Raw genomic sequence first — 16045 nt, 5'->3', positions numbered from 1 at the left:
ACTTAGAATAAAGAATAGGAAAATAATTACATCTGCAAACTTAATATCATTTGCAATTCCAGGTTAAATGATCAGAGGTCGGTTTCAGAAAACTTGAAGATATAATAGACTCATCTTTGGGTAAAAAACGTTTAATTCTTGCCAAGGTTTATGTCTGTTTTTAACAAGAGAATGCTAAAAATTGTGTTTCGAAAGCTGCATTTCCTATTACTGGTTCAGTCGATGTAGGCCTTTCCTTAAAAGAAAAACGCCATTTTTAATAGATCACAAAGAGACTTTGCAGCTCTGTTGATTGAGGAAGACCTCAGGTGTCCCTTTGTCCTTTATAACAGGTATAGGTATAGTAATTAGTGCAAAGATGTATTTACGGTAACGAACGTAACCTTTTAAAATGTTACACCCATTCATGTGATCAATTTATAGCCGCTTTATTTTCAAAATGTATTGCTATCTGATTTATGATCAAAGGGAATTTACCCTTGTAAAGCAATTAGTCTCCCTCAAATTGTATTACCAAATTAATGATTATTATGTGTACACAAACTAGGGGAAATCATTCTTATTTTGATACATAGAAGAACAGTATTAGTCTCCCATGAATTGTATAATTTATTCGTTTTTATCGCCTTTAGAACCCCAATTCAAATGCACAATATATAGAGGATATTTGCTTAGTTCAGTGTAAGATCGGAATATATTTCACCGAGTGAGCACCAAAAGGTATATTTCACGAGTGGCGCAGCCACGAGTTAAATATGAACTTTTGGTGTTTACAAGGTTCTTTTTATTATATGCAAAGAAAAGTTTTAAAAAGACATTTAACCTAATACTGAATGAAAAGCGCGCCAAATAATAATACAACGTGACGTCACATCATTAAGTTGGTACCCAGTACTGTGCACGCTGGTATTTCACTAAAACAACGTAAGGGGCTTCAATTCAAAACAGTGAAATTATCAAAGTGGTAATTTCACTGTTTCAAACACTGAAATTACCAGTTTTGTATTACTGATATATTTCTATAAACCACCGAAAAGCATGTAATAAATAATCTATTCAGTCTAATCTATGTCAGTGCTTTCTTAATAATATTAAATTGTATAGTATATATGTGACAAGGTATTTATGTCATATCATGAAATAAACACTTTAACCGGACCTACCATAAACCAATCTTTAAGTGGTCTATATAGCGGCCAGTGCATGTTTCTCCAGATATAATAACAATGATGATATAATGATGATTATATAACTTGATTCTAACTTGGTATAACTTGATTCCAACACTTTAAAGTGTTGCAAACTGAGTACCGCTCAAGCCGGTGCCAGGAGGCGTGAGAGATGTTGAAATTTTTCATTATTTCAAATGTGTTGTGATTCATGCTTCCGAAATTTATACTTTGTGGAGATTATTATACTACACAACAGCAGTAGTATTACAATGTTGTTGTTTTTTACCTTCGAGACCATTGATTCCAACACTTTTAAGTATTGAAAATTAAGTGCCGTTCAAGTAAGCGCTATGGGGCACTTTTGCATTATCCCCCATATACAGCCCAAATCAAACCGTGTCTGCAATTTCCATGTATTTATATTGTGATTTATGCTTCCGAGGGATCACACTTTGTCCAGATTCTTTAACCAGTTTTCAATTTAATCTAATCACCAACAGAAAAAGTAGGCAATTTCACCAGGACTGGTGAGGGTTACTCTAGGAATTCTGTTTTCTCTATCTAGCATATAACGCACCCGGATCAAATAATAACATACAGCTTTATTTTATATACAATAAGGAGGATATTGGGATCATATCCCGTGCAGTAACAACTTATTTTCAAATTGGAAGAATTTGTATATCGTCATATATAACTTCAAATATTATTGGTTAACACTTTGGATATATCATATAGCTATGTATTTTACAGACTTGTTGATGTTATGTAATATGGAAACTGTTCCAATTGCAGTTCCATTCCTAACATGTTATACGGAAATTGTTCCAATTGCAGTTCCATTCCTAACATGTTATACGGAAATTGTTCCAATTGCAGTTCCATTACTAATGATTGTGTTTTGTCTCACACGTTATTTTACGAGACAGGGCCTCATTCGTAGTACTGTGCATATATTGTACACAGAGTTATGCTTGACGCTATTAATGTACTAAGAGCTTTGTCTTTATAAATGAGATAAAATTGGGAAGTAAAGTTTCAACAGGTTTTATGCCCTTATTTAGTTCTGTAAGAGTCGGGCAAACAAATATATAATTAAAAGATCAATTCTGTACATTTTTTTTATTATGGAACAGTCACACACTCATTATATCAAAACAAGCAAACAAAAACATTTTACAAATTTCAAAGTCCATTGTATTACATCAATAACATAACAAGTAGAAACAAGCAAATTCGTTGAATTTATATCCCCCGCCGAGTACTGGTCATTATTAACACAACAACTGAAGACATAAGGCTTTCTTTATATAATAATCATGGCATAAACAGTAATATTCTTTGAACCTGATAAATATATGCACATCTCCTCTTAGTATCCCATAAAGTTTCAATGAATTCCAGCCAGTACTTACAGAGAAGTAGCACGGAAACGATTATTGCTCTGGTTGTATACTGCCTAATTTATCAAGGGTCATAACTCTAAGTTAAAAAGTCTGACCCGAACAAGGTGACAATATGCGCATTTCCTCTTCGTATTGAAGGTTCAAATAAAGTTTCAATGAATTCCAGCCAGTAGTTGCAGAGAAGTAATGAGGAAACGAATATTTTTCTATATGGATACTGCATAACTAATCAAGGGCCATAACTCTGAGTTAAAGTGTCTGACCCCAACAAGGCAATGATATGCGCATCTTCTCTTGGTATTGAAGGTTCCCATAAGGTTTCATTGAATTCCAGCCAGTAGTTGCAGAGAAGTAGCGCGGTATCGATTTTTTCTCTATATGCATACTGCATTACTAATCATGGGCCATAACTCTGAGTTAAAGTGTCTGACCGGAACAAGGCAATGATATGCGCATCTCCTCTTGGTAATGAAGATTCCCATAAAGTTTCGTTGAATTCCAGCCAGTAGTTACAGAAAAGTAGCGCGGAAACGATTTTTACTCCATATGCATATGGCATAATTAATCAAGGGCCATAACTCTGGCTTAAAGTGTCTGACCGGAAAAAGCTGACGATATGCGCATCTCCTCTTGGTATTGAAGGTTCCCATAAAGTTTTGTTGAATTCCAGTCAGTAGTTGCAGAGAACTACTCTGGAAACGATTTTTACTCCATATGCATACTACATAACTAATCAAGGGCCATAACTCTGAGTTAAAGGGTCTGACCGGAACAAGCCGACAATATGCGCATCTCTTCTTGATATTGATGATTCCCCTAAAGTTTCGTTGAATTCCAGCCAGCAGTTGCAGAGAACTACTCCGGAAACGAAATTCGGACGGACAGATGGACGGACAACGCCATAACTATATCCCCCTCCCGATTCCATCGGCGGGGGATAAAAACAATTCTCCCTTTAAAGTTTCTGTGAAAAGATCTAATGGTTATATATTGTTAACATTTCTCTATACTGATATAATATTATATGCTACCATTTGAAAAATGTCGTTCAGATAGTTCTTAATCAATAACAATTTACGTCCATACCATTTTTGCGCATATTAAACATTACGATGTTATTTTCTTGTTGTATCTATTCGTTCTAAATACAGGGAGGAAATTTTAAAAGTCTACAAGTTAAAAAATACATATTGTTGGACATGACACAAGAAAAAAATCTTTGTCAATCAATGGCTGAAATAAATGTGTATTGCTATTAAACTATTTAAACTCCATATAGTTCTCCATAGCTTTATCAATAATCCAATAATAGAACAAAAAATCAAGAAACACTTTAACAAAGTTATAATTAATATAAAACTGAATAGAACTGTTAAATTTTCTTGTTTCCATCACATTGCTTATGACGCATAAAACGAAATATTTTATCATTTATTAACTTCATATTCTTCATTGAACCAACTTATTCTAATAAACAAGCAAAGTTAAAATAAATAAAGAGAATATAATTGTGCAAGTTTCAAGATTGATAAGTGCTCTCAGACAAGTTTATATTTATACAAACAGAATTATGTCTACTTGTCTAGATACTTTCCAATGTACATTTCAAGTTAATAGTTCATGTTATATATAAATATGTACAATTGACATAACATATTGTAGCATTAACTTATCCTAACTTCATACAGATTTTTTAAGCATAAACATGACCAATATAGATTTGTTCATCATGTACATGTAAATAAAGGTTTACAATATACTTGAATGCTATAATCTATATTCCAAGTCACAAACAAACATGTTTGATGCATATATTCATAAGACATAACAAATATAAGCATGAAATCAATATAAACATTCATATATCTAGTAAACAATTCATAACAATTCATAACATCTCCAATTGTAATTATATGTACTATATGAATTTACATATACATTTAAAGTTTAAAGGCATATTACACCTCAAAAATATAGATTTTCATTTTTTTGTAAAAAGGGCTAATATGTGTTTAATAATGTTGTAGTTCTGTAATAGATTTACAGCATGTGATATTCTTTTCACATGACAAACATAAGTTTGAAAAGAAAATATGATTAGTGAAGCAAATTGTAAACAAAATGGTTATTGCACATTCATATAAAATACTAACTCATCATAACTGTACTTGTTGCTAAATTGCAAAAGAAACTAAAGATGGCTCAGATATATGGCCAGTTAGAAAATTTCAGCACAAAAAATGAAAGTGTTTAAAAATAAAAGTGATTGCATTTTTTCAGTCTTAATGGGCCTTTAAAACACACAGGTATAACGGTTTAAAATGTATGTATAGTTACATGTCACATAACATTTCTTGTTATAAAATAATGTAATCTTTTTTTCATAAAAGCATTGCAGTAGCTTGTAATTATACAATAAACATTTATTAACATGTAATAATATGTTTACATATGTACTAGATACATTAATCAGAATTTCATGTAAACAAAAAGACATGTAACATATGTTGATATTTAACATAATATCTTAATATTGGTATATAATAACATCAGCAAGCATAAACAAGAGGGCCATGATGGCCCTGAAATCGCTCACCTGTCCACAACTGTATACAGAAACTCTCTATGACAAGGAACAAGTAATATTGTAAACTATAAACAAAAGCAAATAAAAAAAATTTTAAACTGAAATCTTTAACTGATATCACAAAGTTCATATTTGTATCTGAAATAGTGCATGTGTCAAAACATAAGTTTTTATACCATGCGGGGCCAATTTTGACCCCAAGGCTTTTATTAAAAGAAACATAATAGCCACTTACTAAAAATGTTTCATGCTAAATATCTAAGCTCTAGCTCTGTGGATTTTTTTAAAGAAGATTTTCTTTAGATTTTCCTATACACATATAAGGAAAATCAAAGACCCCCAACCCCCGACAGGGCTCCAAGCCTTTTATTTGAACAAACTTGGTAGAAACCCATTACAAGATTTTCAAGCTAAATATCTAAGCTCTAGATTTTTGGGCTCTTAAAAGAACACGCCGGACGAAAAGCGACCACAAAAGCTCACCATGTTATTTGTGACAGGTGAGCTATCTAATATACCGTTAATAAGGTGTTGTTATATCATTACTGTTTAAAAGCATTAAATCTTTATTTTAGCGTCGTCCGAACACAGGGGTACTGATTTGGCTCAACTACATTCATCACGAATGAAATGTTTACACAACGAGTTATGCATTGGTTACCCAGGATGCATTTTTAGACACAAGATTACAACATAACTTTTGAGTAATTTCATGTAACATATGTTTTACAATACATGTAAACTAACATATCATTATTATGCTGACATCAGCAGAAATATAACTCATGCCTATAATGTGACCATATCTTAGTACTAAAATTTGACAAATTGTATAATTAAAAAATTCTAATTCAACCGTTACAGAAATTATCTATGAACATAAACATCTGATAGTATATAAACTTATAAAACATGGCTGTCTGTGTGAGAGAGCATATTGGCATCCGAGAGCTGGTATATATCCCTCAGGTATAGCTGAGACTTATTATATTCCTGGGGGGCAACTGAGAACTGACTTATGATAAAAACTGGAATACATCCCCCCACTGGAGGTAGTCGAGAATTTATATATATCTCCCAAGTGGCAGTCAAGAACAGGTATATATCCATGCCGAGAACTTATCCGAGGGGTAGCTGAGAACTTGTTTGTATCCCCGTGGGGCACCTGTGAACGTTTATATATCTCTAAGGGACAGCTGAGAACTAGTATATATCCCCAAGGGGCAGCTGAGCACTGGTATATATCCCTGAGGGACAGCTGAGAATTGGTATATATCCACAAGGGGCAGCGAAAACTGGTATATATCCCCAAGGGGCAGCTGAAAACTGGTATATATCCCAAAGGGGCAGCTGAGAACTGGTATATATCCATAAGGGACAGCTAAGAACTGGTATATATCCCCAAGGGGCAGCTGAGAACTGGTATGTATAAGGAAAATCAATGACCCCCCCCCCTATTTTTGACCCCTGGGAATTTATTTGAACAAACTTGGTAGACACTGACTAGACAATGTTTCATGCCAAATATTTAAGCTCTAGCTCTTTCAGTTTTTCTATAAGAAAATTTTTATGTTTTTTCTTTCGGTTGCCATGGCAACCAGAGTTCTGTATGGAATTAAATTTTTTGAAGAATTTTTAAAGTTGACTACCAAAGGAACATTCTTGTGAAGTTTTAATGAAACTGGCTTAGCGGTTTATGAGGAGATGTCGTTTAAAGTAAAAATTTACGCCGGACGGACGCCGGACAAAAAGCGATCACAATAGCTCACTATGTCACTTTGTGACAGGTGAGGCGAGCTAAAATTCATATTTACATCTATGGTGTATAACATGTTTTGATTAAAAATTATGTTATACTGTCTATGTAGTTACAGTATATACTAGTACATCTAAATTTACAGCAAGGTATATCTATACTTGCCTAGTGTTTAAAATTATCATTCTAACATAAACAACAAATAGTTCACTTAAAGGAGCTCAACTGAGGTCCAAAAGCCAAACAATAAAGAATAAAAATAGAAAAGCCAAAACAGATTAATTGGGATATTCAATAAGGGAAAAAATGATACTAAAGAAATATACTCGAAATAAAATTGAAAATCGATATTAATGAAGTGTAATTTTCAGAAGGACTTTAGCTATAAACATTTAAACACTGTCGACAGGACATTGTGCTTGACTATCCACAGTGATGGATAATGCTGAATGATCTAACTTCAAAAATGGAAATAAAAGTAACCTAAGTTTGATGCCAATGCGGTAAGTACTATTATAGCATTAGCTATTCATTGAATAGCCGAGGTAAAATGATTACTAGTATTTTGGAAAAACTAAGTGAGCAAATAATCTGAAATTTTGCATACAATTTTCTTTACATGAAAAGTAATAACTCTTCATTAAATAGTATGACACATCAACAACATAACTCCCGTCAAAACAATTAATATAATAAAATCCTCAGTGGAGTCCCTTTTACTATACAATTTGAGTAATATTTATAACAGTATTAACTTGTACACATGAATCGTTGTGCATTATTATAATTTGTAAATTTTTACAATCTTTACAATATAAAACAATCAAAGAAGGAATGTCTAAAATATAACATGTAAATGGTCCTCATCACAATGAAACAATTTACTTGTCCTATATATCATATAACTGGTGTTGATATAAATAATTCCATTGTCTAAATATTGTATAACAGGAATTTACATATAACATTCCTTTGCTTTATATAACATATAACTGGTATTTATTTATACCATTCCATTTTCCTTTACATCTTATAACTGGTATTGATATATACCATTTCCTTTGCATATTTAACATATAATATACATATATGGTATTTTTATATACCAAACACTTGTCCTCTATATCATATAACTGGTATTTATATATACCGTTCCATTGTCCTAAATACAACTGATATCTATAAATACGATTCACTTGTACTATAAATCATATAACTGGTATTATTATATACCATTCCCTTGTCCTATATATCATATAACTGGTATTGATATATACCATTCCCTTGTCCTATATATCATATAACTGGTATTGATATATACCATTCCCTTGTCCTATATATCATATAACTGGTATTGATATATACCATTCCCTTGTCCTATATATCATATAACTGGTATTTTTATATACCATTCACTTGTAACATATACCATATAACTGGTAATTACATATACCATTCCCTTATCCTATCATATATTATATAATATAACTGGTATTTGAATGTAATATTTATCTTTAGTTTTTCTGACCTTGTACATTAAAAATCTGTTTTATGATATTTCCATTCAAATTACTTATTATATTTACTTATTCATTAATTTATTTACTTGCTAATCTATTTATCTATTTATGTATTTATAATTCAAAGAACCTATTACTTTTTCAAATTATACTTTTCACAAACTATCCCTGATCTTTAAGAAAAACAGTTACCTTAATTTTCATAATATGTCACTGCATTTCTTTCAATTATTTATTGAAATACACATTTGAATATTACTTTCATCAATTTCAATATTACTACAATGATCAGAAATTGATATTTAATGAATTATGTTTGATGATTGTTATTTATCATATTGTAAACATTCATTATTTAACATATCAATATGTAACTTTAGTATTAATTTTCCTTATTTTGCTGATAATAAAAGTCTTTTTTTGTATGTCTTTTATCATGAAATAATTTAAATTAAGCACTATGTTAACTGCATGTATTCTCTCTCACTATGTTAAAAAATCAGATAATTTTCTTTTTGTTCAAAATGAAAAAAAACAATTATCATCCCTTTTAATAATTTAGTTTAAACACTTCATGTATTCTAAATTTATCACTTTTTTGTTGAAAATTCAAACAAATTATCATAATCACGCTTAACATGAAATAACTGATCCTGGTCTTTTACATACTGTTTAGCATCATTTCCTTTCCCTCCTCTAAGTCCTCTTAGATATGTCCATGTTAACCTATCATCATTAAACTGCTCACCATCTCCTGTTATATAACATTCCACATTCCACACATCTACAGTATGAGGAATAGGAGGAAGACTATCAACAAACTTCTGCCATGTTGTCAAACTCATTCTGACATGAAAAAGCTGAATGTTCTTTAAACTCTTCATCTCTAAAGGCAACTGTATTATATTGTCAGTTAACCTATAATACACTAAGCCAAGCTTACTGAGATTGTGTAACAATGGTAATACTGTAACTAGTCTCTTTGTTATGTTGGTATGATATAATTGAGATATATTGGTATATTCTCCATACAACACAAGTTCTTTTAATTTGTTAGATTTTCTAATAATATCAAATATTTTCACACAATTACTATCTTTCAAGTTACTAAATGTAAATATTTCAAGGTTTGTAGTATCAGCATCTATCACACTAACAGTATTATACAAATAAAGGTACTGAAGTTGTTGATGTTTTGATAAATTTACATCATGCTGCTTCATACACTCACAACTAACATAATTAAGCTGTATTTGTTCAAGATGACTGGTTCTCTCAAGAAAATTACAAAATGTAGTAGTATCATCATGACTCATTGTTATATCTTTCATACTTATTGCTACAAGACTGATCATACTAGGTAGGTAACTAACAACTGTTTTACACATTGGGTAATATTCCTCATAGAAAGAGACATGAAGAGACAGAGATTTTAATGTTGAAGTGTTTACTTTAAATGTCTCAGCAACACAATCATTAATCTCATTAATCAACTGTTCATTACTCTGTGTACTATCACTTTGTGTATTTAACCTTTGAGATACAAATTGATATTCTATTTCAATTTTTTCAAGATGATGAAACATTGGTAAATATTTTGTAAATTTACCAGTTTTTGAGTTTATTTTATCTACATGAACAGACAGAACATAGTCAGGAACAATGTGTTTCTGATCAATACTTGAACAAACAATATCACAATACTGACCCCGTCTATCAATGAATAAATCTCCTATATAAAATACAGGATTACTTCCTATACTACATGTTGCATTTAATTCTTCCATAGAATCAAACATAAACTTTTGAATATCAGTAATACAACGATGATCCCTACTAATTATATTAAAAATGTCACCACTTATTGTCCTCCTGTATTCCTGAACACGAGAGTCTTCCGACACAGTATCATATATGTATTTTGAAATATGTGTTGCTAATTTAGGTTCTAGACCACATAGCATAATGATGACATTTGACTGTTCTAATATGTCATTTACTGTTAAACATTTCTGAAAAACCTCATTAATAAACTTTTTGGCTAATTCAACATTTCCTGTACTATCTGATGAACCAGTTTTTGCATTGAAATTGATACCAATATTCACTGCAGCCAGAAATTCTTGCATTGATTTGTGAATAAAAGAGAACAATGAGCTTGGTGGTTCTGATGCAGATAAACTTGGACATTCATCTTCTGTAATTATTCCAAGTTTCAAGCAATTTTCTCTTACTTCATCTGATATCTCTACTTCATCAAACGTACAAATGTCAAATGTCAAGGATTTATCCTTCGGACAATTAAATAGTGTCTCATAAGCCAACTGTGACACTTCATAAATGAAATGCGGTTTAATTTTAATTATTTTTTTTCGGTAAGTATTTTGGAAGATCCTTTTTGGGCCCCTTCATAGCATCTTTCCTTTTAGTTTTCATTATTCCCGGGGAAGAATAACTCAAAAAATCCGGGGTAATGGGAATCTTATTTTTATCATTCCACAAACCCTAGACTATCATTGGTGTGCATAATTTTACCTTTTTAAAAATCTCAAACTTTTTTTCTAGCTTTTCCTACAAAACTCTTGCTTTTTTTATTAACATGTTTTTTAATTTAATTTTGACGTCCTTTTCCCTTTTCCTTTCAATCTATAATCAAAACCCTTTTAATTCACGACTGTTCCCTCTCCCCCTAAAAAATTTTTTTTTTCTTGTTTTTGTTTAAAAATGTTTTTGGGCCAAAAAATTTAAATAAAAAAAATTTTGAGGGTTCCCCTTCAAAAAGTGTGTTTACATTTCCCTTTAAAATTTTTTAAACATTTCTCGATTTGTGCCCCAAAATTTTGATATCCCAAAAGGGGGTAAAATCCCAAAAACAAATTTTTTCCTTTGTAACCATTTTAATTTGTTCATAATTTTGTATCATATTTTGGGCATTTAAAGTCGCATTTTAAGTCTTTAAAAAAATCATCAGTTCTCACTGTCAGATTTAATCATTTAATCTATTTACAACCATCACTACAAATTTAAAGTTTTAAGTATCATCAGTTATCACGCAATATTTTTCTTTAATTTTAAAAAATAGCCTCACTGCAAAAATTTAAATCTTTTAAAATATCATCGGAGCGGATTTTGGGCCCTTGAGTCACCATCAGATAATCATTGGGGACGGGTTAAATAAAAAAACATTTTATCCGAAGTCATCACTACACTTTATTTTTTTTCAATGTCACGACATGTTTTTCATCTCCTCGTTTCTCATAAACACTTTGATGTGTCTTACTGCTCTCTTTGATTTCAATGTCTCCACTTTGTGTCCCTTTTACCTTTTCATTTACAATGTCACTTCCCTTTTTTCATGTTCTTCAAAATCACCTCCTTGTTTCTCAGTGCCAACTTCATTGTCATTGACAACTCCAGCGTCATGTTTTTCATCATTATCTTCATGTATTTCACTGTCACCTTCAGGTTTACAACTGCCATCTTCATTTTCATTGACCCCTCCATATTTTCATCATCACCTTCATGGTTATCACTGTCACCTTCAGGTTTACTACTGCCACCTTCATTTTCATTGACACCTCCATGTTTTTCACCATCACATCCATGTTTTTCACTGTCACCTCCAGGTTTACTACTACCGCCTTCATTTTCATTGACACCTCCATGTTTTTCACCGTCACCTGCATGTTTTTCACCGTCACCTTCAGGTTTGCTACTGCCACCCTTATTTTCATTGTCAGTTTCATGTTCTTCACCATCACCTGCATGTTTTTCACTGTCACATTCAGGTTTACCATTGCCATCTTCGTTTTCATTGCCAGCTCCATGTTCCTCACTATGTGCTAAACACCAGCAGTTAACCAGATATTTACAAAAACTAGTTTTTCCTGACCCTGCATCTCCTAGAACATATACGTATTTTTGGGGGACACCGTCCTTTGTGAAGATTTCGGACATTGTTTTAACCTCCACCTCCTCTGTCTCACCTTTTTCTCTTTTTATGTCCTTGGTTATTGTTGGTCTAATATAAATGTCTTTAAAACTGCATTTTTCACTTTTTGGTTGTAAAGGTGTTGTAGGAACTTGCAGCAGGGTTTTGTGATACTGTTCTATAAGCTTTTTCCGCCATTCTGTAATTTAAATGATAATATGACATCCAATTGTTAAGGAAAATTAACAAGTAAATAATACAGAAATATATAAAAGAAATAGAACACAGCACTGAGGGCCTCCTTAAATTATAAAGACAAATTAGTAAGTCAGCAACTGACTGAATTTAGTCAACAAGTAGTCACTGATATACAACTGATTAAGCCTTCAATATTCTATACAAAAATAAATTTTTCTTCCTTTAAACAAAGTGCATTAGAAGACAAGAAACATGGTTATGCCAAGAAACCAGGTTTTCAATTATCACCATTGTAGATAAATATGTTGTAGCTGAAATACAAATACAAGCAATAAACAATGTAACTATGTGCAATGTAAATCATGAATAATGAATTTTTTATTTTCAATAACTGTAACCTTGACCCCGGGGGAGCAAAAAGCCATCCCAAGTAAGGTCTTTATAAAAACTTACTTTACACCAAATTTCATAAAATTATCTTATTCCAAAGTAGTTACTGATATTAAAACCTATTTTCTTTTTTTAGTAATAGTGGCCTGACTGGAAATAGATTTTCTATTTTTAACAACAATGACCTTGACCTTGACTTAACAGGACCCAAAAGCAGGCGGATGAGCTGGCAGGCATGCAACAACCTAGATAGTTTCTGTTTTATAACTAAATAAAGTTTGTTGTGATTAATAGGATATATTACACTAATAATTTAATTTTAAGGAAAAACAAAGGGCCATAATAAGGTAAAAGGTAAAAACTTATCCAATCATAAAACCCTGACAATACACATCAGGGCACTTGAAGATAAAGCTAATCTGTGAAAATATGAACACAACCCTTTGAGAAATGTAGAGCTGTTGGGCAACAGAAGAAATTGTTCACTATATACTCTATATAAGGGAAAAAAGCAAAGGGTCATAATTAGGTCAAAAATTATCCAATCACAAAAACCAACAATATGCATCAGGGCACTAGATGACAAAGCTTCTGTGAAAGTTTTAACAAAATCCCTTGAGAAATGTAGGAGGAGTTGCGCACAGAAGAAATTGTTCACTAAATATTCTGTATAAGGAAAAAAAACAAAGGGCCATAATTAGGTCAAAAATTATCCAATCACAAAACCACAAAAGGATGCATCAGGACACTTGATGACAAAGCTTCTGTGAAAGTTTTAACAAAATCCTTTGAGAAATTTAGGAGAAGTTGCGCACAGAAGAAATTGTTCACTATATATTCTATATAAGGGAAAAAACAAAGGGCCAAAATTAGGTCACATATTATCCAATCACAAAACCCTGACAATATGCACCAGGGCACTTGAAGACAAAGCTTCTGTGAAAGTTTGGTCAAAATCCGTTGAGAAATGTAGGAGTTGCGCACAGAAGAAATTATTTATGCCCGCCCGCCCGCTGACATACCTCAATCTAATAACCAGATTTTTCCTTCGGTTAAAAAATATTACTCCTGTTTTTATTCCTGTCAGATCACATGAGGGAGCTATACCAGCACGTGATTTTTCGGAATAGCGTTGCAAATTCATTCAGCGCTTGGTTAACCGAATGTCAACATGTCAGATGAAGAAGATTAAGATTGTTATTATAAGTTTTGTTAAGGAATCTGATATAAGATGCACGTGTTCCATCTTTTCTATCAAATTGCCATGTACTTTGCCTGAAGTTATTTACATGTAATTTATGAAGCGATATAAATTAAAGTATGTTTTTTTTTTGCAAATGAGGGTTTATTTGTACATATATCTGTTGGTTTATTTCATGTTCAGACAGCTATAACCAAGTAGCTTGCAGGACATTAAACATTATTTCATAACTAAATTGTTCTGTTGTTCATTCTATATATTTATGTAAAGATAATGATCTTGTATCCATTGGGGACAATTTGAGGGGATTCCTGATTTAGCCTTTTCAAATTCTAAATGACATACCTGATTTAGCCTTTTCATATTCTATATAACATACCTGATTTAGCCTTTTCATATACTATATAACATACCTGATTTAGCCTTTTCATATTCTATATAACATACCAGATTAAGCCTTTTCATATACTATATATCATACCTGATTTAGGCTTTTCATATTCTATATGACATACCAGATTTAGCCTTTTCATATACTATATATCATACCTGATTTAGCCTTTTCATATTCTATATAACATTCCAGATTTAGCCTTTTCATATACTATATATCATACCTGATTTAGCCTTTTCATATTCTATATAACATACCTGATTTAGCCTCTCAAATTCTATATAACATACCTGATTTAGCCTTTTCATATACTATATAGCATTCCTGATTTAGCCTTTACAGATTCTATAGAACATACCTGATTAAGCCTTTTCATATTCTATATAACATACCTGATTTAGCCTTTTCCAATTCTATACATACCTGATTTAGCCTTTCAAAAGTCTATATAACATTCCTGATTTAGCCTTTACAGATTCTATAGAACATACCTGATTAAGCCTTTTTATATTCTATAGAAGAACAGACATGATTTAGCCTTTTCATATTTCATATAACATACCTGATTTAGCCTTTTTATAGTCTATACAACATACCTGATTTAGCCTATTTCATATTCTTTATAACATACTTGATTTAACCTTTTTATATTCTTAACGATACATCCGATTTAGCATTTTCATAGTCTATATAACATACCTGATTTAGCCTTTTCATAAATCATCTGCTATAGAACATACCTGATTAAGTCTTTTTTATTCTATATAACATACCTGATTTAGCCTTTTCATATTCTAAATAACATACCTGATTTAGCCTTTTCATATTCTTTATAACATACCTGACTTAGCCTTTTCATATGCTGACTGTTTTTGTTGAGGCGAATCTTCTACCTTGAGTCTTTGTATCTCCTACAACATAAATAGTAATAAAAGTAATTGAGCCGCGTCATGATAAAACCATACATACAGTTTCCCAATATATTGTATAACTTCTACGCGACACACTTTGATAAGTTGATTTTCTGGATGTGATGAAATCCAATGATTGTCCTGATTTTTTTCCCAAAAATATTCTGAATAGACTAGAACTCTCCAGTAGTCGGATATCTTGTTTCGTCAACAGTATAGCAGATAGGCATATATTGACAAAGTTATGCTCTGGACAATATTTTTAAGTAAGAAAATTAAGAAAGGGCAATAACTCAACAAGAGCCACTGCCAGACAGGGGCAAAACTCAACTTTTCTAACTATTTCTAAAATTAAACAGAAAATTAAAGAAAACTATCGATGTGTTCATATAGGACACAGGTGTCCCCACACTGTTTTCCCACACTCCACTGTTTTGTCAATTGTATGACTCTATGTCAATTATTATGATACTGTCTAAGATTTTGACCCCAGGGCTTTTATTTGAACAAACTTGGTAGACACTCACTAGAAGATATTTCATGCTAAGTATCTAAACTCTAGCCTTTTGGGTTTTTTTA

General features: G+C 31.7%; 1 protein-coding gene across 1 annotated transcript; it reads right to left on the bottom strand.

The window, feature by feature from the left end:
- Positions 1-11676: 11676 nt before the first annotated feature.
- Positions 11677-16036, bottom strand: LOC132744355 (uncharacterized protein DDB_G0290685-like). The gene is made up of 2 exons (XM_060733042.1): positions 15397-16036; positions 11677-12571 (listed from the first exon to the last, which is right to left on the bottom strand). The coding sequence occupies exon 2, from the start codon at positions 12396-12398 to the stop codon at positions 11781-11783; it is 618 nt and encodes a 205-aa protein (XP_060589025.1). The 5' UTR covers positions 12399-12571; positions 15397-16036; the 3' UTR covers positions 11677-11780.
- Positions 16037-16045: the final 9 nt, after the last annotated feature.

Source organism: Ruditapes philippinarum, unplaced genomic scaffold (assembly GCF_026571515.1).
Source record: "Ruditapes philippinarum isolate M1 unplaced genomic scaffold, ASM2657151v2 ctg6985_1_1_1_1, whole genome shotgun sequence".
In the NCBI taxonomy this organism is placed as follows: domain Eukaryota; kingdom Metazoa; phylum Mollusca; class Bivalvia; order Venerida; family Veneridae; genus Ruditapes; species Ruditapes philippinarum.
The sequence above is the reverse complement of the archived record's forward strand: the minus strand, read 5'-3'. Positions and strand labels throughout refer to the sequence as shown.

Coding starts and splice junctions, on each gene's coding strand:
- LOC132744355 (XM_060733042.1), bottom strand. CDS start 12,398: ATGTCCGAAATCTTCACAAAGGACGGTGTCCCCCAAAAATACGTATAT.